This window comes from Gasterosteus aculeatus, chromosome 9, assembly GCF_964276395.1.
Source record: "Gasterosteus aculeatus chromosome 9, fGasAcu3.hap1.1, whole genome shotgun sequence".
In the NCBI taxonomy this organism is placed as follows: Eukaryota; Metazoa; Chordata; class Actinopteri; order Perciformes; family Gasterosteidae; genus Gasterosteus; species Gasterosteus aculeatus.
The window spans coordinates 20,793,711-20,814,955 of record NC_135696.1 but is presented as its reverse complement, the minus strand read 5'-3'; the positions used below and the strand labels follow the sequence as shown (position 1 = coordinate 20,814,955).

At 45.9% G+C, this 21,245-nt stretch overlaps 3 protein-coding genes across 7 annotated transcripts; 2 read left to right on the top strand and 1 right to left on the bottom strand.

The window, feature by feature from the left end:
• The first annotated feature begins 184 nt into the window (after positions 1 to 184).
• On the top strand, positions 185 to 6,299 carry cdc6 (cell division cycle 6 homolog (S. cerevisiae)). The gene is made up of 11 exons (XM_040185510.2): positions 185 to 350; positions 1,334 to 1,599; positions 1,787 to 2,035; positions 2,120 to 2,319; positions 4,131 to 4,279; positions 4,700 to 4,806; positions 4,931 to 5,070; positions 5,162 to 5,262; positions 5,372 to 5,627; positions 5,739 to 5,879; positions 6,005 to 6,299. The coding sequence occupies exons 2-11, from the start codon at positions 1,341 to 1,343 to the stop codon at positions 6,095 to 6,097; spliced, it is 1,695 nt and encodes a 564-aa protein (XP_040041444.2). The 5' UTR covers positions 185 to 350; positions 1,334 to 1,340; the 3' UTR covers positions 6,098 to 6,299.
• ccsapa (centriole, cilia and spindle-associated protein a) lies at positions 5,352 to 11,077 on the bottom strand. 5 transcript variants are annotated; one of them, XR_013450528.1, is made up of 6 exons: positions 10,884 to 11,021; positions 10,232 to 10,400; positions 9,579 to 9,931; positions 8,773 to 9,095; positions 8,332 to 8,561; positions 5,352 to 6,010 (listed from the first exon to the last, which is right to left on the bottom strand). XR_013450528.1 is itself a non-coding variant. In XM_040185564.2 (5 exons), the coding sequence occupies exons 2-5, from the start codon at positions 10,252 to 10,254 to the stop codon at positions 8,382 to 8,384; spliced, it is 879 nt and encodes a 292-aa protein (XP_040041498.2). In that variant the 5' UTR covers positions 10,255 to 10,400; positions 10,884 to 11,021; the 3' UTR covers positions 8,331 to 8,381. The 5 variants fall into 5 exon arrangements, 3 of the variants coding, with proteins under 3 accessions (XP_040041498.2, XP_077935892.1, XP_040041499.2); XR_013450529.1 differs by lacking the exon at positions 10,232 to 10,400 and having other exon boundaries at positions 10,884 to 11,077; XM_040185564.2 differs by lacking the exon at positions 5,352 to 6,010 and having other exon boundaries at positions 8,331 to 8,561.
• Positions 11,078 to 14,027: 2,950 nt separating this feature from the next.
• LOC120813749 (cell adhesion molecule CEACAM1-like) lies at positions 14,028 to 17,475 on the top strand. The gene is made up of 7 exons (XM_078079759.1): positions 14,028 to 14,542; positions 14,651 to 14,866; positions 15,554 to 15,814; positions 15,945 to 16,038; positions 16,132 to 16,189; positions 17,018 to 17,103; positions 17,187 to 17,475. Exons 1-6 carry the CDS (start codon positions 14,170 to 14,172, stop codon positions 17,099 to 17,101), a joined length of 1,086 nt encoding a protein of 361 aa, XP_077935885.1. The 5' UTR covers positions 14,028 to 14,169; the 3' UTR covers positions 17,102 to 17,103; positions 17,187 to 17,475.
• The last annotated feature ends 3,770 nt before the right edge of the window (positions 17,476 to 21,245 follow it).

Sequence of the window (21,245 nt, the reverse complement as noted above, 5' to 3'; positions counted from 1 at the left end):
AAGGATCTAAATACTACTGATGATTTAGACAACAGCTGAAGTTCCCGGGGAAATATATTCCGCCAAAACTTTGTTCTACTGAAACTCCCGCCACCCATCCAGCCCGGCCTATCAAGCGCTGACGTAACTTCCGTCTTCAGGACAGGGCCAATCAGCATCCGAGAGGCCTTGCTCGTGTGCTTCAGCGGGCCAATCAGCGCGCAGCGACGCGTCACGCAGCTGATCGCAGAAGGAGATTTGGCGCTAGTTTGAGCTCAGTGTGCGGAAGGAGACGGAGAGGGACAGCGAGGGACAGAGACCCGCAGAGGACCTCCAGGAGAGAGAAGACATTCTGCTCAACTTTTAAAAAGGTAAATCTGTCATCTGACGCTTTAATTCACCTCGTGAAACCTTTCAAATGTGTTCGCGTTTCGACCGGAAGTGAGTTCTTCTTCTACTGTTCAGTGTCGGTTTGCTAACTTGGTTTAGCTTCTAAAGATACTTTTTACTTATTACTTTATGTATTTTCCTTAAGCAGTTTCTTTATAACGTAACGCGGTTCTGATCAAGCTGTTCTCGTGTTAATGTAGAACATTGTGAATGTTTTGTGTAAACGGAGCTGCTTGTATCGCTTCTTTCTTGGCGCCATTTAATCCCCTCACGCATTGTTCGTTCCGTGTGATTAAATCTAAATATAATGAACGGTTGGATGAGGACGTGAGTTACAAACTTCATACACGTCATAGTATCGATTCCCACATCACATTTTGTGGTAAATCTGACGTCGAACATTCAATTAACCACGTTCAATTTACTTTTAACCATTTAGTCCAACCATCTGTTTGTTGACGTGAGGACTTATTGTACCACATCTACTGGATACTTTGTTACTTTGATGAAAAATATATAGTCCTGTATTGTATGTATGATATAATGAACCAACGTTACAGTATAAAGTAACTTAACCTTTTAACCAGCATTAAAAGGTTTCACACATTATTACATATAATCCGATAATAATGTGCATTACTCTGAAAGGGGCCGTTCTATTGTACTTTTTTACTTGAGTCAAGTTGTGATTGTAGTTTTATTACTTTTACCAGTAACATCGGTTGCCACCTCTGCTATTTATATTGTATGATGATATGTTTTAGTACATTATTGGTGCCCAAATATCTTATTAACTGTCTTTACCTTAGTAAATGTCGTGCATGTGTGCTCATTAAAGTAGTTTATACTCATGATTTCTATTATTGTACTAAGAACAGCATTAAAAGACTCAAAGAAAACACAATATGTCATCAAACATTTGCTCAAACACAAATATACAACACAAATATACAATGTGTTTCAGATCGAAGATGCCGAGCACGCGCTCTGCTGGCCGGGCGCAGCCCACGCTCTCCTTCCCCCGCCGCAAGTCCTGCCGAGCCCCCGCGGCCCCGAAGGCGCTCCATCCGGACCCCACTGAGCCCGGGGCCCGGCTGCCCGCTCTGCCCCGGCTCGGCCCGCTCTCCCCCAAACCGCCGTCCGCTCACCCGCCTCCCCTCTCGCCGGGACGCCCCGCGCCCCCCCCCGCCCTCCAGCCGCGGCTTCCGCTCAGCCCCCGGAAACGCACAGGTGAGCGAAGGCGTGTATGTAACTCCAAATGAAGTACACGGCATGTAGGAGTACTACGACAAAGGACACGTTTTATTTGTAGTACTGTCTGTCTGTCCTTGATTGGTAATTAAAATCCTTCAGACGTCCCGATAAGACGTTTCTTCGACTTCAACCTCTCACCGTGTTTGTTTTTAAATCTCTCCAGGTGACGAGAACGGCTGTAACGTCGGCGCCGGCCTGCGCGGCTCGCCGCCGAAGCAAAGCAAGCCGACGGCGGAAGACGCCGAGAACTCGCCGGTCCCGGCTCGCCGGCGGCTGGTCCCGTCCTCGTCCCCGTGCAAACCGCTGTCCCCCTCGCCCGGGTCGCCCCCGAGGCGCCAGGAGACGCCGACCAGAAGCCCGGCGCGGCAGAAGAACGAGAGGAAGCCGCCGGTCGCTCGGCTCTTTGGAGAAAGTGAGAGGCGGCGTTTGTCTTTTTAAAAACATTTCACACTGTCCAAATATTCCAAATAGTAACGTCCCCCTTCCCTCCCCCCAGAGTCGAGGTTCCTCAGCGTGAAGCAGGCGCTGCACACCGCCGCCCCCGAGCGCCTCCTGTCCCGGGAGGCCGAGCGCGCCGCCATCCGCTCCTTCCTGGAGGAGAAGGCGCTGCGCCGCCGCGCCGGCAGCCTCTACATCTCCGGAGCGCCGGGGACCGGCAAGACGGCGTGCTTCACCTGCGTACTGCAGGAGATGAAGGTACTGCAGGAGTACTAGTGGTATTATGCTGCACAGATGAGGGTACTACAGTAGTACTAGTGGTATTATGCTGCAGGAGATGAGGGTACTGCAGTAGTACTAGTGGTATTATGCTGCAAGAGATTACTACAGTAGTACTAGTGGTATTATTCTGCAGGAGAGGAAGGTACTGCAGGAGTACTAGTGGTATTATGCTGCAGGAGATGAGGGTACTACAGTAGTACTAGTGGTATTATGCTGCAGGAGATGAGGGTACTACAGTAGTACTAGTGGTATTATGCTGCAGGAGATGAGAGTAGTACTAGTGGTATTATGCTGCAGGAGAGGAAGGTACTGCAGGAGTACTAGTGGTATTATGCTGCAGGAGAGGAAGGTACTGCAGGAGTACTAGTGGTATTATGCTGCAGGAGAGGAAGGTACTGCAGGAGTACTAGTGGTATTATGCTGCAGGAGAGGAAGGTACTGCAGGAGTACTAGTGGTATTATGCTGCAGGAGAGGAAGGTACTGCAGGAGTACTAGTGGTATTATGCTGCAGGAGAAGAGGGTACTGCAGTAGTACTAGTGGTATCATCCTGCAGGAGATGAGGGTAGTACTAGTGGTATTATGCTGCAGGAGAGGAAGGTACTGCAAGAGTACTAGTGGTATTATGCTGCAGGAGATGAGGGTAGTACTAGTGGTATTATGCTGCAGGAGAGGAAGGTACTGCAGTAGTACTAGTGGTATTATGATGCACGAGAGGAAGGTACTGCAGTAGTACTAGTAGTATTGTGATGCAGGAGAGGAGGGTGTTTTAGTAGTACTAGTGGTATTATACTGCACGAGAGGAAGGTACTGCAGTAGTACTAGTGGTATTACGATGCACGAGAGGAAGGTACTGCAGTAGTACTAGTAGTATTGTGATGCAGGAGAGGAGGGTGTTTTAGTAGTACTAGTGGTATTACGATGCACGAGATGAGGGTACTGCAGTAGTACTAGTGGTATTACGATGCACGAGAGGAAGGTACTGCAGTAGTACTAGTGGTATTACGATGCACAAGAGGAAGGTACTGCAGTAGTACTAGTGGTATTACGATGCACGAGAGGAAGGTACTGCAGGAGTACTAGTGGTATTACGATGCACAAGAGGAAGGTACTGCAGGAGTACTAGTGGTATTACGATGCACAAGAGGAAGGTACTGCAGTAGTACTAGTGGTATTACGATGCACAAGAGGAAGGTACTGCAGTAGTACTAGTGGTATTACGCTGCACGAGAGGAAGGTACTGCAGTAGTACTAGTGGTATTGTGATGCAGGAGAGGAAGGAGTTTTAGTAGTACTAGTGGTATTGTGATGAAGGTCCACTTCCCCTAAGCTACGTAGTTGTGATGGACGGAGACGTCTACAAAGAAGCGTCTTCGATGTCTTCACGTGTTGCAGTGAAACACGCCGACGACAAACCGTTCAGAGTGACGCTCGTTTAATCGTGTGATCTGCGTTTTTAACGTCATGATCGTTATTTCTCGTGAACTGCGGAATGATTTAAATATCATCACTCATCACATATCATCGTCACTTTTTAAATATTGGGACAGAATTGTCTCCTTTCTTTTGGTGCAGTGGTTCCTATTCTCAAGCAGCCAAGTAAGGAAGCATTGACGCTCCTCTCCTTGGAATAGAACCGCTCTTTAGACTACTCTGCTGCTCACTGAGGACCGTTCCAATGCAGCTGTAGTCTCATCCGTCTTCTAAATGTTTAAATATGCAGGATTGTGTCAGGACGGATAAAAGATCAAATCACCGTTGTAACGGCGTCCTCTGCGTCCCCCCCAGGACCAGCTGGCGTCCCTGCAGACGGTGCTGGTGAACTGCATGAGTCTGAGGAGCTCTCACGGCATCTTCCCGCTGCTCGCCGACAAGCTGAAGGCGCCCGGCGGGCCGAGCGGGCTGCAGAGGTTCCTCACGGCCCCGGGGCCCCCTGTGTGAGTGAGCCCGGCTGGTTCCAGATGTGTGACGAGGCCCCGTTCAGCCTCTGGAAGAGTCTGTAGTTCATACGCTCGTTCATCTGTGTTCTGCTGCTTGTTATATTTTTAAGTCCAATATTTCATGTCGAGAAACCGTTCTTTATTTTGTCTTTGTTCAGCTAAGTAAATCTTACCAGTAAGACAAATCATTTATATTTTATTTAATGGAGCCTCTTCGCGACGGCGTTTCTCACGCATGCACCTGAACCACCAGATTTCAGAAGGAACTCCTTTAATGTGTCGTCAGTAGTGCAGAACCAAAGCCGATTGCAAATCTTAATCTGCTGGTCCGAGAGGAACTGAATCCCGCCTCCTGTTGGTTGGTTCATGATGATGATCAGAAGGACAGCGATGACCCAGCTGTGTTTTGGTCCTCAGGCTCTTGGTTCTGGACGAGATGGACCAGCTGGACAGTAAAGCTCAGGACGTCCTCTACACCGTCTTCGAGTGGCCGTACCTGCCAGAGTCCCGCCTCTGTCTCGTCGGTAAGAGCTCCGCCCACCATGTAACACACCTGTGGCTGTGAGACTACTGTACATTCTTTGTTCCCATAATCTTAAAGCTACTTTAAATTGTAAATAGGGTTGTTGTTGTTGTTGTTGTTTTCAGGTATCGCCAACGCTCTGGACCTGACTGACCGCATCCTGCCGCGCCTGCAGGCTCGTCCTCACTGTCGCCCCCTGCTGCTACACTTCCCCCCCTACAGCCGGCAGGAGCTCACGGACATCGTCCAGGACCGGCTCGCTCAGGTGGGCCCAGTTCGCGCCTTCAGCAGAGCGTGCGTGCGTTTGTGTGTCCAGACCCTTTTTAAACGTTTTGTCCCTCCCCCTCCTCCCCCAGGCGTCGGCTGACGGGATCCTCGACTCCTCGGCCGTTCAGTTCTGTGCCCGTAAGGTGTCGGCGGTGTCGGGAGACGCCCGGAAAGCTCTGGACATCTGCAGGTACCGGTTCCTCCTCCTCCCCTTTGAATCAACCAGCGCTGCTTCCTTGTTTTAATTCCTCAACTGCTCGAGAATTCGCTTGACGCACCTTTTATTTTTATTTTTTCAGGAGGGCCGTCGAGGTCGTGGAGTCCGACGAGCGGAAGAAGCCGTCGGATCCGAGCGCCGACGGCAGGCCCCCGCGGGTCGGCCTCCCCCAGGTGGCGCGCGTGCTGTCGGAGGTTTACGGCGACCGCATGGCGTCTCCGGGCGGCGGCGGCGGCGACGCGGACGGGGAGAGCTTCCCGCTGCAGCAGAAGCTGCTGGTCTGCTGCCTGCTGCTGCTGACGCGCAGCGGGAGGAGCCGCGAGGTCGTCCTCGGGAAGGTGGGTCGCTCTTCGCCGTCTCGCTCTCTCAGCGGCGTTCCCAGATGTGCAGCAGGGGGCGCTGTCGGGCAGAGCGTGACGGCTTTTTGTTTCTCCCCCTCGGCGTCTCAGCTCCACGAGGTGTACAGCCGGCTGTGCCAGCGGCGGCAGGTGTCGGCCGTCGGTCAGGGCGAGTGTCTGTCGCTGTGCGGGCTGCTGGAGAGTCGAGGGATCTTCTCCCTGAAGAAGGCCAAAGAGGCTCGTCTCACCAAGGTACCGCCGATGGGGAACGCGTGTGTAAACGTGGTGTTGCTCCTCGTGCAAAGCGGCTGCACGCCGAGCGTCTCTTCTTCTCGTTCCACCTCTGGAATGATGTGGACTCGCGTCTCTTCCTGCAGGTGTTCCTGAAGATCGAAGAGAAGGACGTTGAAAACTCCCTGAAGGACCGAGTGCTGCTGGGCAGCATCCTGGCTGCCGGCCTCCCCTCCTGAGCTCCTCTTTGGATTAGTTTTAGTTCTTTAGCGTTTTTACTGAGACTTTGTATATATTTTATGAGATTTTATCTTTTTATTTTTTTTCTCACTGATGTTGACGCTCCGTTTTTAACGCGTCGGTTACAGCGTTTTGTTTCAGTTTGGAGTCGAATCGTTTCCATTTTAATGCTGTAAATAAACAAATGTGCAGAACTTTTAATCAATTCTCTTTTTGACTAATTTTGCCCAAATAATCCTGAATTAGTTTGTTTTTTTATATACAAAAAGGGACCAAGTAAACACACTGAATATCAGCACGTGAGACTGAACTCAATACATTTTAAATAAAGGGCTGAAGTCTCAACAATCATGAGTTTATTTAAAACGTCCCCTCGCGTTTAGTTTTATAGCAGCAAACGTGAGTCCGCTCACCGCTGCTCCTCATTGGATCAAAGGTTTTTTTAAACAGTTAAACAGATCAATTTCGTGATGCAGATAAAAACAGATTTTATTCCATATTTAAATACCAGACAAATATAAACTATTCAAATGATTCACTCACAGCAGTGTGATTAGTGCACGTTATCAGATACAGTGACACAAAATATAAACGTTAAATGAGTCAAAGCTTCAGTGATCCAGCAAACCAATGAAAGCAACTTTCTCCCACAGTGCATCATATATATTAATCTTTAGTTTGAATACGATACTTTACTGTGATTGTCAGACATTTTGTCTCATCGGGCCCCAAAACAGAAACCGCACAGAGAATCAAACACTTTTGACTTTATTAACATCGTATTTGTACCTGAGACGTTTGCTCACACCACGTTGTTCTAAAGAAACATGTTATAACTGTGTCTGTGTGTAAACGTAGAAACAAACAGGATTCTTTTTCATATTTAAGGGTCTTCTGTACTTTTAAGAAACATTTTTTCATGTTCAAAGGGAAATATAAAATGGAAAGATAGTTTTGCACATTCAGAGTGACGAGGTTCTAAAATCAACTAGTGACTTTAAATTAAGTGTGCATGTGAACGTGAACTTTAGCCCTCTGAGTCGCGCTGACATTTCTTTACAATCGTTGGTTCCAACAGTCAAATCTTTTCTTACGAGTCGGTTTGATTTAAATTTAAACGTCAAATGGACCCAAACTGAACATTATTTCCCTTTAATTCCTCATTAACAGTTTCCTGTTAAGATCCCTTGATTATTTATTCACTGTAATATAAATTAGATCCCGGTAGTTACTTTGAGGGATCCCGATACTCAGCACATTCTTTATAATATTCTGATTTAACTGGAAAAAGAAGCCTTGAACTCGGTGAGCAGATCGATCCGGATTAATCTGGTCATGTGATCAGTTCAGTTAGTGATGACTCCACTCGATAAATACACACAATACAATCACGTCATTTTAAGTATTTCATTTTTCTCTTATCTTCGCTCCGTGTTCCTCTTGTTTTGGTCCTGTCAATCATGTGTAAAGCACTTTAAATTGTCTTTCAAAGCTGCTTCATGAATACTGCTTTGAATTAATGATCGACGGATGAAAGTTTAATAAGCCGGCAGTCTTCATTCCTCCGCTAAATAAAACTTCAGCAAACTATCTTGTAGCTTGTTTTCTAATAAATTAATCTTCAGCTGTTTTCAGCAACATGAATTAACAATATTACACTGTTGCATTTAAATTAATCTCAGTTATCTAAAATTGTACTGAAGCAAAGAGTCTGATACTTTTGGTTCATTAGACTTACATGTGAATTAAGAGGATTTGGTTTTACCGTTTTCATCCTCGTTAAAACAAATGTGAACTAAAAGTTTATTCAAGTGAATCATAAAAGGCAGCACATCTTAAATATAGTTTCTACTCAGAAAATACTTCATAATTCATCATAATAAATACTTATTTGGTACATATTGTTTCTATGTAGCTTATTCTCATCTAAACATGAGGTCCAAAATAGTCAAATATCAAAAATACTTGAGTTTGGTCCGTTTCTGCTGCCTTTGAGTCACAAACACTCAGCTGCCTTTCGTCAAACAAAACTATGAACATAAAGAGAAAAGCAGCAGAATAAATAAAGTACAATCAGTTCTCCTCGAAGTAAAAGAGACATCAAAAACAAAGTGTCCTGCTGTCGAGCAAAAGACACACACATAAATAGTGGACGGGGAGATTTAGAGATACAGAATATAATAATAATATAAACTTGGTGTTTGTTTCCCTCTGAAGACAACGTGGTTCTCACTTTGTCCCGATAAGGAGACGTGGCTCTGGGGGGGGACGGGGGTCCCGTCTCTACCTCAGCCGGGCGGAGAAGCAGCGCATGTACTCCGTCACCCAGCGGTCGTCCACCGCCGTCAGCTGAGACGTCCTCGTCTTCTCCAGGTCGGCAGAGCGAGCCCGCCGCCGGTCCGGCTCCGAGGCCCGTTTACCGGACGCCCGCCGGGTCTGAACGCAGGCGTCAGACGTGAGGATCTGAGGGAGAAACCACAGGGGGGGGGTTCAGAAACGCACACCTGTGTTGCATTATTGATGCCTGCAGAGTTTCCGGTGACTCGGCGCCGCTTCTCCGGTGTCCTGAGGCCGCCTCCGGTGGCTTCAGCGCCGTTGTACTAAATGTCATCACATCACATCACATGTCATCTAGCGGACTTACAATAAGTGCGTTCCACTTATCGTCACTCACGTCATTCGGCGCCCTCTTGACCTCCGCGTGTCTCCCGGCCCAGTCCGGGCGGCTGGGCGGCCTGCGGCTCTCCTTGGCGCCGATGGGCGGCTGGCTCTTCGCTCTCGGCGTTTTGCGGGGCGCGGCCGGTTCGTCGGCGGGGGGGCCGTCCTGGCGAGGGGGGGTGCGGCGCCGGGGCCGTCGCTTCGGCGGCGAGCTCGCCGGCTCCCCCTCGGAGGACGTGGAGTCGGCGGGGCCGCTGTCCGCGTCCCCCGAGGACCCGCCGGGGTCCGGAGCCGCCGCCGCCGTCCCGCCGCCGTCCTCGCTCACGCCGTTTTCTACAACTGCAGGTCGACACACAGGAAAGTGTGCAGCTCAGAGAAGCTCTGATGATGTCATTGGTAGCCGGAGTGATGCGATGGTTAGATCACTATGACGTCGTCTGTTTGGTGGAGTTCTGTTCAGGTCAAATGTGACATCACTAACATCTCAGTGCGTGAGATCACGTCCCAAATTTACTACAATACAATAATACATTTGATAAGGAAAACACACATTATCTGACTAGAATATTGGTTTTAGGGTCCTTTGGGGGGAACCAATGGACAGCTTGATACGGCATAAAACTTTTATCCCAGTACCAACAGAATAGATTCAGTACCCAGCATTGACCTGTTGTTGTTATTGTCATTTAAATGCATCTTTCCCTCATCAATCTACAATTAATCCAAATTGCTGTATGAAGATATTGAGGTTGCCTGGTAAATGGCGTGTGTGGTCATAGATCACTTCTTAAGATGAGTCAGTATCGGTGACGTGCTCCTCACCTGCGGCGGGCGCAGCGCCTCCGCCCGCTTCTCCGCCTCTCCTTTCCCCAGAAGGCGGGTCCGTCCTCGGCTTCGCCCCCGCGGCCGGCCGGGCGACGGACAGGGGCGCGGTTTTGTTGCGGCTCGGCCTCGGCGTGGACCAGCCGCTGGATCCCGAGCTGCTGTCCCAGCCCTCCCAGAACCAGGGCTTGTGGGAATGCTCCATCACCCGCCGGCTCAGACGGTACTTCAGGGAGTCCTCGTAACACTTGGAAAACGTCTCCCATTTGGGATCCCTGAACCTCTTCATGTACTCCGTCCGGATTTTCTTGGTCACCATGGTTCCTGTTACTGCTGCTGTCTGGACCGTTTCACTGTGGAAAGCAGAGGACGATATAGTCTACTAATTATTACTGTATAATATGAGTATTTAAAGCAGAACATGTCCCCTATGACTGTTATGCTACCATATTGTTATTGGATTATTATTACTAATGCATTCATGTAAAAGAAGGTTTTACTGTTCATTTTGAATAATTAACTAGTGATCTTTTTTTTTGTTAATTTAAGTCCAAAATAATAACAATGAATGCGCTTTGCAATAATAAAAACATTCCACCATCGATAATGACATGAAACCAAATGAATGAATTTGAATGTCACTGACAGGATACCTGCGGCCGCCTCGTGACGTCATGGGGTGACGGTGTGGTCTACCTGTAAGCCCCGCCCACCTCCTTTCACAGGGATTACGGTCAGAGGCTGCAGGTCATTACAGTCTCAGTACTGATGTGCAGCTCCTTCTCACACTAGCAGACGTGTTTCTGTCAGGAGACCCACCGCCTACACACATGTTCCACATCATGTAGCATCTAAAGCCCGTGAGAATAAACTGCATCCATTATTCATTCATGAGGTGACGTTTGATCCAAGAACGAAACCGGGACGATATTCACCGTCAGCAGCAAATTATTGCAGATTCGTTGGTGTATTTATTTTGTTAATCTCGTAACTGAAACGCTCTTATTTTGAAGCCTTTAATTTTCACAGTTCACAAACATCGTATTTTATAATTGTATCATTTAAAACCCCGCAGAGAAAAACAACACATTCAATAACATCTTGTACACGTTGAAACAAAGTCATAATGTTTAAAAATACGAGTTTTAGCCGAGAGCCTCCGTGTGAAAGCAGCAGCATCGTCGCAGCCGTTACCGGAACCTGAGCGCCCCGTTAAGCCCCGTTTGTAAACACGGTGGCGTTTGACGGCTTTGGTACATTTGAGGTTAACGGTTTAAATATAACGTGCAGCGGGCTTTAACTCACCGGACCTTCTTCCTGAGGGGTCCAGTCTGTGTTCAGGACCCGACAATCGCTTCCCTCCCGCGGTCACGCGCCTCACATCGCTCCGGTCCTCAGCGACCGTCAGGATGCACCGAGAGCTACAAGCTACCTAGCTAGCGCAGAGCCACGAGCTTCCGCCGGAACCTTTCAGAGTAAAACACCACAGCATCACATGCGAATTTCTAACATAAACAAACGCTCCGGTGCGTGTACTTTAAATGTGAAAAGTTCCATGCTTCCGGTTGAGCTGTTGCATTTCGATATTTGTTTTAATCTAATTTGTTTCATATTGTATTGGAAATGTATGAATAGTTAGACAAAACAATGAATGAATAAACCAACATTTGTGTGAGTTGACTCTTTTGTTTGTGTCCTGCAGTGAATGTGAGGAAGACGTATGAAGAGCTGCAGAGAGGACATATTTATCTACATGTTTACAGGAGGACGTCACACTGCAGCCTTTCATTTAATGTGAATTATTACAGAGAATGAACAGACGTTTATGCTGCTTACAGGTTCATCAAGATGATCTTCACATATTGTGACGTAGTGCTTTTGAGGCCAACACCCACACAGGATGGTGGCGTCAAGGACTCAGAGGTTTGAGTTGGGATGAGGTGCAGTCAAGTTAACTCAGCGCTCTGGGATGCGATCAACCATTCGGTTTTATTATCCTCGGTGGTCTTCAGGAAAACAAACACTTCTAATGGACAAACATAAACGAAAGGAACCAAATAACTACAACCTCTCTGCAGGTGACTTCACTCCAGCCCCTCCCAGCGTACTTCTTCTTCTGTGGTGTTTAACGGCGGCTTGCATCCTTTTTTGTTGCATTACCGCCATTCCCCATCAGCAAAAAATGTATAAAGCACCTTCTTCCAAGCTTACTCAACCCCCACTCTAGTACAGTTTGTCTCGCTTCCGTTCATCTCTTGTGTTTCAATTTCCTTCAGCATGTCTTTCCTCTCTGCGCTGTATCTATTACACACGTGCGTTTGTATATTTCACTCCTGTACGATGCGATCGCTACAGCAGCTCCTTTTCTGTCCGTATCTGGGTCTTTGGATCCATCGGTAAACACCTGCTCTGCATATTTACTGTCCGTGTATTCATAGAACTCACTAACAAGGTCAGAGTTCTTTCTTCTTACTTTACTTTGCAGCAACTCCATGTCCACCTCTGGTTCCTCAAGCAACCACACAGGAGTTATTGGCCAAATGACAGCAGGGATAAGCTCCATATCAGCTGCTTCTAAGCTTCTTGCTGCTGCTCCTCCTATCCATCCAAAACTAGTCTTTGGTCCTTTGTGCCTTTCCCAGCATGCCTGTACCACTTTTTTTGCAGGGTGATCATCTTTATGCCCTCTCAGGTTTACCCAATAATTAACCATCAGCTGCTTTCTGCGATGACACAACGACATTTCCCCAGTCTCTACATGGACGGCGCCCACGGGAGACGTTCTTGCTGCACCTGCACAAACTCTCAGGGCCCTGACCTGGACAACGTCTCCCTCCCAGCGCTTCCCTTTCCCCTCGCTTTTATACAGCCTTCTAGTCAATTGGGTGATTGGGAGAAACCAACTGGCTGGGGGTTCTGTCAGGTCTAATTGAACATGCTGTATCCTACACAGTTATGATAATAATTCACATACGTTCTTATAGCGTCAACACTGTTGTCATGTGGATGTGAACAATTATATAATCAAGTGCTGACATTAATGTGCACATTTAGGCGGTTACATACATATTCGGTTCCCTGACCAAACAAGGAATGAACTAGCCCACTTGTCAGTCAATTTGGGGAAAAGGCTCTTCCTTTTCACACATATTAACAACACTTTTATGATGTTTCCTTTTAGCAGAAGTAAGACGTTAACATTAAAGCAGCTTCTTGTTCTGCAGCTCATGCACACTAATGACGGAAAGAGGAAGGAAGCTCTGCTGGGGGTTGAACAGCAGCTTGTTACCAACTCCAGAAGAGACGAGCTGACCTCAGAGACATCAGCCTCCTCTTTAATGTAGACGTGTTTCTGGTGACTTACTGAATAAAGAGTTTCTGATCTGCTGATTGAACACAGAGGAGCAGCTATGAGTCCATCAGCCGGTGGATTAGTCGTCTTCCTTCTCTCTGTACAAGGTACTGTACTTCTACATTTATATTGTGAGGCCGTTACACACCTCACACACACACAGGGAGCTGTGTTTTTACTTCACACACAGGTCTGATGTCATCACACACAAATAATGACTAAATGAACATTAACAAAGAAGAAATGCTCTGAATAATTTGTCTCTGTTGAACTTCCTCTAATCGTTCAGCAGCGTTTCTTTGCATTAGACCACATTTAGAGGCTGTTATTCACTCCGAGTCTCTGACGACGTTTCTTCTTCTTTTTGGAGCATTTTATTGTGTATTTCTGGTCATTTTTATTCTCTTCCTGGTTGTTCAGTGTCTCTTTGAGGGACATTTTGCAGCTTTGATCCGTGTCACAGATAATTGATTCACTGCCGGATGCTGAAAAGTCACATTCTGTGGTTTTAGACAAATAGATATTGTTTTGGTTTATTCTATTTCTTATTTTTTGTTGACTTTTGAAAGCCAGTCGAGTCTTAAAACACTTCTTATCAGTGACGTGTGATCTAATCAGCACATAAATGTCACGTTAGGGGGGAGGTGTGAAAATGTGCGTTTCCGTGCCGCCATTTTGTCAAAAATTGACCAAACATGGTCATTTCCTTGTTTTTTAGGCGTGTGTGTGTAAAATAGTAAGATGTGCCCTCACACACACACACACACACACACACACACACACACACACACACACAATATATTCAATTTCAGACAAAATGGCGGCCAAATTGCCTGAACAGACACACGTGTATTTTCACACTTTTCCCCCCAAAGGTGCCGTTCATATTCTACTAATCTATATGTCACAGTATCGTTCCCCTCAGAGTTCTGCATTTCTCTACAGTTTCCATCTCCACTCTGCAGCAGACTGACCACAGACAGAAGAGCACAGAGCAAAGACACTCTTCTTCTCATCAACCAAACCCTTCTAATACTTCAACTTGAGCTTTTTCAGGTCCACAGGTTCAATACGTCGCTGTTCCTTCCAGCTGCAGAGTCCATGTGGACATCGTGGACTCTTTCATTACTTTCTATAAACTCAATGATTTTCATATTTCTCATAATATCTTTTCTCTTCAGTAAACTACCAATGAGAGTGTGTCCTGTGATGTTGTTCTGAGTGTGACTGTGGTTCCTGATGTGCTGTGTTACAGTGATACAGAGTCAGGATGGATGGAGAGTGAAATACCGTCAGACTGACATCTGTGCTGTAAAAGGATCAAGAGTGTTAATAATCTGTGACTACACACACCCACCTGGAATAGATCCCTCTGATATAAAGGACAGATTCTGGTTCACTAAAGAGAAAGATGGTGAACCTGTGGATCTGAAAACAGACTCTGAGTATTCAGGCCGTGTGACGTATGGATGTAATGGTTATATTAAGAGATGTTATCTGCTCATCACAGACGTGAGAGAGAGCGACTCAGCTGAGTACAAATTCACATTCAGGACAAACCAACCAGGAGAGAATTATACTGGTTCACCTGGAGTCACTTTTTCTGTCACAGGTAACATTTTAATTCACATATTAATCATCTCCAAATGTTCAACATCTAGAAAACTAGAGTATAAATGTCTTCTGTGACTGTTGACACTTTAATAAATAATATTCACAGATTCAGGTCTCCAGGTGCAGGTCAGAAGATCAGATTCTACCTGGTTGGAGCTGACGTGTCACAGCAGCTGTGTTCTATCTGATCGTGCTGAATACGTCTGGTACAAGAATGAAGAGATCATCGAGACAGGATCTTCTCTTCTACTCTCCTCTGGTTCTACAGACAGATATTCCTGTTATTTAATAGGATCTCATGGTCACGGTTCTCCTGCAGTGTGTAAGTTCACTCCACTGTGTCGGCCTGTGGAGCTTCACCAACATCTCACATGGAGGCACCAGACCGCTGCATGTAAACTAGAGGCATCAAAAAGATGAAGCACAACGTTCCTCAGGAGGTGGAGCCGTGGTCCACTGACCAGAGGGTTGCTGGTTCAATCCCCGGCCCCTGCAGTCTACGTGTAGAAGAGTCACTCACACACTGACACAACAATATGATTCTAATCACAGCTGTAAACACACTGGAGTCTAAATGTTAAAGGAGACACAGATCTTTATTTATGTCATTCTCTTATTAATAGAAACACAAATATAAACCATCAGCAGACAGAATAATGTGATTTTCATAAAGACTCAAGTGAATTATTCCAGAACATAAGTAGAAGTGACGTGTCAGCTGGTGGAGGAAACAATCAATAACTCCTACAACAACTAGAAGTGAGAGGACAGACTCAGCTAAGGACACAAGCAGCATCTAAAGAGAAGAATGTGTGGAGATATGAACATTACAAAGGATTAAAGGCTGCTTATTGTCACTTTACACCAGCAGGAGTCTCACCTGTGACAGCTGCTGTGATGAATAATAGAGATAGTCTGAGAGAAAGACACACAAGTATTCATTCAAATGATCAACTATCTACGCTAACATCTTCTAACCTCTTAGTATGTTTATTCACGTCTCCTCCAGATGGTCCACAGCGTCCCTCTGTGTCAGTGAGTCCCTCTGCTGAGATGATGGAGGGCGATTCAGTGACTCTGACCTGTAGCACTGATGCTAACCCAGCAGCTAACTACACCTGGTACAAGGATCATGAAGACTCACCACGAGCATCAGGACAGATCTTCACCATCACTGACTTCACAGCTGAACACAGTGGGAATTATTACTGTGAAGCCCAGAACGAGATGGGACGTAGTAACTCCACCTTACTTCTGATTACTTCTTCAGGTAAATCTGGTGAGTTTCTCCATGACAGGAATCGTCTGATCAACAAACAGCATCTCCTGCAAGTTTATCCATGAATCAAGTCCTTCTGATGAGGTAACGTGCTGTTTGTCTAATAACTGTGTGTCTCCAGGTGTTGATAGAACAACAATGATATTTCACATCACCAGGTGGCCTCTGCTGGTTGTGATGATGATTCTTCTGCTTCTCTTTTGTCTGTGGACGAGGTAGAACAACTAGAACTCATCCTCACTGAGCTTTTACTTTGAAAAGGTCCATCAATCTATTTGTGTATCTGTTTGTTTTATGACTGAATGCAGGAAGAAGAAAGCTGTGAGCTCCACCACTGAACCACATGAGTCCAGAGAGGCTGTGGAGGTGAGACATTTGTCCTCAGAGACAGAACTCACCAAAGGGTCATCGTCTGTTGTTATTAAGTCATGAAGATAATTCAGAAGTAACTTCATCACTAACATCTTTCTCCTTTTGAACCACCAATATTTATTTACCACGTTTACTGCAAATGTCCTTTGAATACAAAGAGCCATTTAAAGGACAAAGAGTCGTATTGACCATCAGCTAAGCCCCTCCCCTTGGTTACTGTTGCCAGGTCTGTCCAGCTTCAGCATCACAGCACGTAAACATGGCGGTGAAATGTCGGGATGCAAACCAGCAACGTTTACATTTCAGTCATACAGACTTTTACTAAATACGCTTGTGTCTTCACCAGAAGCACATTTAGGAAAAGATTATGAATTACTTGGTTAAGTTCAGGCGACAAAACTACCAGAGTTTAGGAATAAATATTAGTTAGCGTTAAAATAACTAATTTAAAGTACTGAAGTCACGAGACAAAGTTGTACTTGTTGTTTCACACCAGGAACAAACAAGGATCTCCTGGGTGACAGATTTATGTTTGTTACACATTAATGAGAATAATTCATATTCGACTGTCATGCTAAGCTAGCTAACGTCGTTAGCATCTTACCTCGGAGCAAACAAAGGAGTTTTTATTGATCGTTGATGGATTCAGTCTTCCACATGTTTAATCCATAAGTGACATCAACCCTCTAAAGGCCTCTGGTCCCTAGTTACGGTTGCTAACGTAGGAATGTACAGTGTGCGTTGGGGGAGGGGCTTAACCGAGGGTCGGTTGTATCTGAACTGCTTCTCTGAGGCCTTTGACTCTCATCGTCTCTCCATCAGATGGACCTTCATCCTGAGTGTGAGGACCTCTCAGACATGGCAGCACAGAGAGAAGACCCAGAGGAGCAGGAGGACCGGGTGTGAAGGTCAGCCAGGTGTCAGTCTGCTGCAACTCAAAACAACTTCCTGCTTCCATTTCTGAGGAATAACTTCATGTGATCTTCTTCAGATGCAGTCAAACCAGAGGGAGACTCACCTGGACGGAGACAGGAACAAGTGGACGTATTTCCCTTCAGTACCACTAGTTAATATCTGAGGTCTTTTATTTTAAATGTTCTTTTATTGTGAATTGCATTGGTAGAAAACTTTGAATTTCATTGTTGCTGAAATGTGTTTTATACATAAACTTGACTTAAAATATCAGAAGCAGTGGCGTGCAGCTAAATATTCGTAGTGCTTTAATTATAACTGGTTGTGTGTGTGATTTAATTGTAATGCAATAAACTGCTTTTAAGAAATACTGATCACCATCTCATCCAGTCCACAGTGTAATATTCCTTGGAATAGAGAATCCGTCTTCTCAGTGGTCTCTACCTGCTGTTCTTCTGTACTTGTAGATGGAATCCGTGTTGTAAACTGGGGCGGCTGCTTATCTGGGGTGTTGGGAACAGATACTAGATACGAGTTAATTATATTACTTAACGTTACATTTAGTAGTGAACTTTTCCTCACCTGTCCCTGTCCTGAATAAATGAAATCCTCATGGTACCGCACTGCATGCTGGGATATGCTGCGCCGCAAAGGACAGGTCAGATGTGTCCTCCAGACCGGCTCCTGGAGGACTGCGTCCCTCGACCGCGTTCGGAGGAGCCGACGGAACTGGACAGCCGAGTCGCAGCCGAAGTGACGCGCGTGGGGTCGACGGATGCGTTCCGAAGGATGCAGCCTGGGGAATTGAGACACGGCCGGATGCTTCCTCAGGCTTAGCTGAGAACAATGGATTCAAGCCAACTGCTAAACTTCTTTAACGCCTTTAATCTGTCACTATTCTACGATGTGACCCCGCAGGACCCCGCCTCCGGATCAGATTCTGTATTTACACGCTCACTGTGGCGATTAAAGAGGACGAGGGGATCCGGTCTTTAATTCATTTGAAGTGGTACCAAATTGTGAGGTATCCGCAACGCCACCTTGGGAATTCCACCCAAGGATTCAGTCTTCCCCACGCAGTATTTTCCAAGAAGACACAGAATTGTTTCTACAGAACAACATGAGACGAGTTTCCACTTCAAAAACACTCGAAACAGTCTTTACAAATGACATGTAAAACACTAACAAACGAGCCATGTGCATTAATTAAGAGAGGTGTAGGGCTGCGGCTTACGAGTGGCCAGGAGGCCCAGTACAGGTGAGGATCCCAAAGGAGGAGACACCCCGAGCACACATGTACCACACACACACATGATCACACATGAGGGTTCCAAACCCAGGGTACCGCAAACGTCACAGCAGACACCCGAATAAGAAGGATGTCTGTGGTTGATGAGTTTATTGAGAGTCCTTCCGAGGTTCTTTAGCAGAGTTGCACTAAGGACCAGTTGGTATTGAGTATCACGACATTAGCCTTACAGTCAATTTGGAAAAGCCACCGTAACATACTTAGTAAAACAAGTTGGCCATGGTCAGGTCCGCCCTGTGGAGGCCAAGATTGAGGCCATTGTTGATTTCCCGACTCCCACAACCAAGCGTGAGATGCGCCGGTTCCTGGGGATGGCCGGCTACTACCGTAGCTTTTCTCATCTTTTCTGATGTTGTGTTGCCCCTTACTAATCTGCTTCGTAACACCACCGATTTTGCATGGTCTGTTGATTGTGAGACTGCGTTCCAAAACGCCACGGCGTTGCTCTACAGTTCTCCGGTGCTCGCTGCTCCAAATTTTGACCTGCCGTTTAAACTGGAGGTTGATGCGAGCGCAACGGGAGCTGGTGCTGTCCTCCTGCAGGAAGGTACAGATGGATTGGATCACTCAGTCTCTTACTTCTCCAAAAAGTCCCTAAAGCATCAGTGGAACTATAGTACGATCGAGAAGGAAGCACTTGGCATGTTGTTAGCTCTGCAGCACTTCGAGGTTTACATTGGGTCCACTGCAGCACCGGTTTGTGTGAATACTCACCATAATCCTCTTGAGTTTCTTTCCAGGATGAAAAATGCCAGCCCAGCAGCCCAGCAGACGACTTTATTGAGGATCCATCTTGATTGGGTGCACCATCAGAGCCGGCCCCTTTAAAACACATCAGCCAGGGGGGACCGGGGAGAGGAAAAGAAGCATGTGGCTGGTTTGGCTGCCACCATGTTCAAGAACAATAAATTCTTTACTATTGGTCGCTACGTTCCTTATTTTCCATCGCGTTTGTTTTTGTTATGTTGCCGGACCGTAGCAGGGAACATAACAGTCCTCTAATCCTTCATATATTCTTTAGGTGATAGTGCGCTGATTTTGTAACTGTCTTGATACGACTGGTCAGGTACCGAATCCATGATTACACATAGCTTCTATAGAGTAAAGAGGTATGAGCAGGATGACACAACTAAGTATGAGGGCTGAAACGCTCTTGAGATTTTCGGACTGCAGGCCGACTTTTAAAGTTTTTTTTTTGACAATTTGTACTCTTGAGGTTTGTCTTTGATTTCATACATTTTTCTACTACTACTACTTTTACAACTTTCTTTTCTTTTATTAGAAAAACAAATACAAACTGGTTTGTATTTTTTACATTCCAACCAAAGTTCAGTCCTGCTCATCTCTCACAGTGACTCGTTGATTTTCCCTTGAAACATGCTGCGAAAAGATGAATTCAAATCTAAATGAAGTGTGTTAGGACCAGGGAGCCTTCAGTGGTGACGTTTCACAGCGAGTCCATCTTGGACCACTTCCTGTCCGCCTGCACCTCTTGTTCATTGATGTCTGTAACAGGTTGGTCCTCTGGGGGGGGGGTCTTGGAATGACGAGCACGAGGCAGTCGGGTCCATTATAAATGTTTTTATTTATTGTTCACACCAAAACGCCGCCGGCTCCAGCCTCCTCGCCTCGCTCTCTCGCTGTCGCCGGCTCTCTCCTACTTAACAGCAGAATACAAATGCTGATTAACATCAGCTGAGGCCAATTGCCTCCCCCCCGGCACCGTTTCCTGAACCGCTCCCTTCTCAGTCCCCCCCCTGCAGCCGAGCCAAACCAGGGCCGCCACCACAATGTCCTCTCAAGTATTTCCAGAGAGAGACACAGTTGCTACAGCAGCACCGTGGAGCACGGAAAGCACCAGATGTTCTCTGGGGTTCCCTCACCATAAGTCTGGACATATCTTCAGAGGCGCTAAGCCATTTGGCAGAAGATCCATGTTTACTAAGAACTTTTCAGAGCTCCCAGTGTAGTGTGACTTAGGCCTGTGATCGGGTTGAGACATACAGTAAATTGGTCAATGTTAGTGGATTATTAAGATAGTTATAATAAAGTCTGAGTAGTAAATGAAAAACCACTAACATAAAGAGTTTGTTATCCCTGTCACCAGCTGCAATAGATTTAATTTCTGAAACTGGGCTTGACTTAATATTTGTTTATAATAGATCATCTGAGTTTGTTGGTTAAGAACAATGTATTCATTTAAAAATCTCCATCATACATGAATTCTTCATTCTTGTGACTTAATCACACAGGTTGCTAGAACACTCAAGGTCTCACTGACTGTTTGAATGTAGAACTGACTCTTTACAAATGCTCCACTGCTGTGTTATTTATGAATGCATTGTTCAAAATAACATCAATTATATCACATATGACTTATATTTTTGGTTTCACTCAACAAAATTGGAATTCTGTGTATGTATTACACTTAAAACCTTTTTTCTTTACTACAAGAACAACTTGGAAGCCAAATAAGTTCCCCAAGTTGTTAAGGAAAAGGGGGTATGAGACAGAAGTTCTCTACCAATAAATGTGACGTTTGCTTTGCTATCTTCTGCGTATAAAACCTCCTGCCACAATAAGGTCGATTGTAGTTTGTTGACTTTAAACTAAAGGGGACGTATCGTACTGCTTTTATAGAACCATAAGCCGCTGCTACCTGAAAGTGGATCTGATCATTTAAACCTCTATAAATGCTGCCCAGTGCACTCAGGCTAAATTTAACATTTGTGATAATAGAAGATATAAATCAGATTATTATATATATATATATATATATATATATATATATATATATATATATATATATATATATATATATATATAACA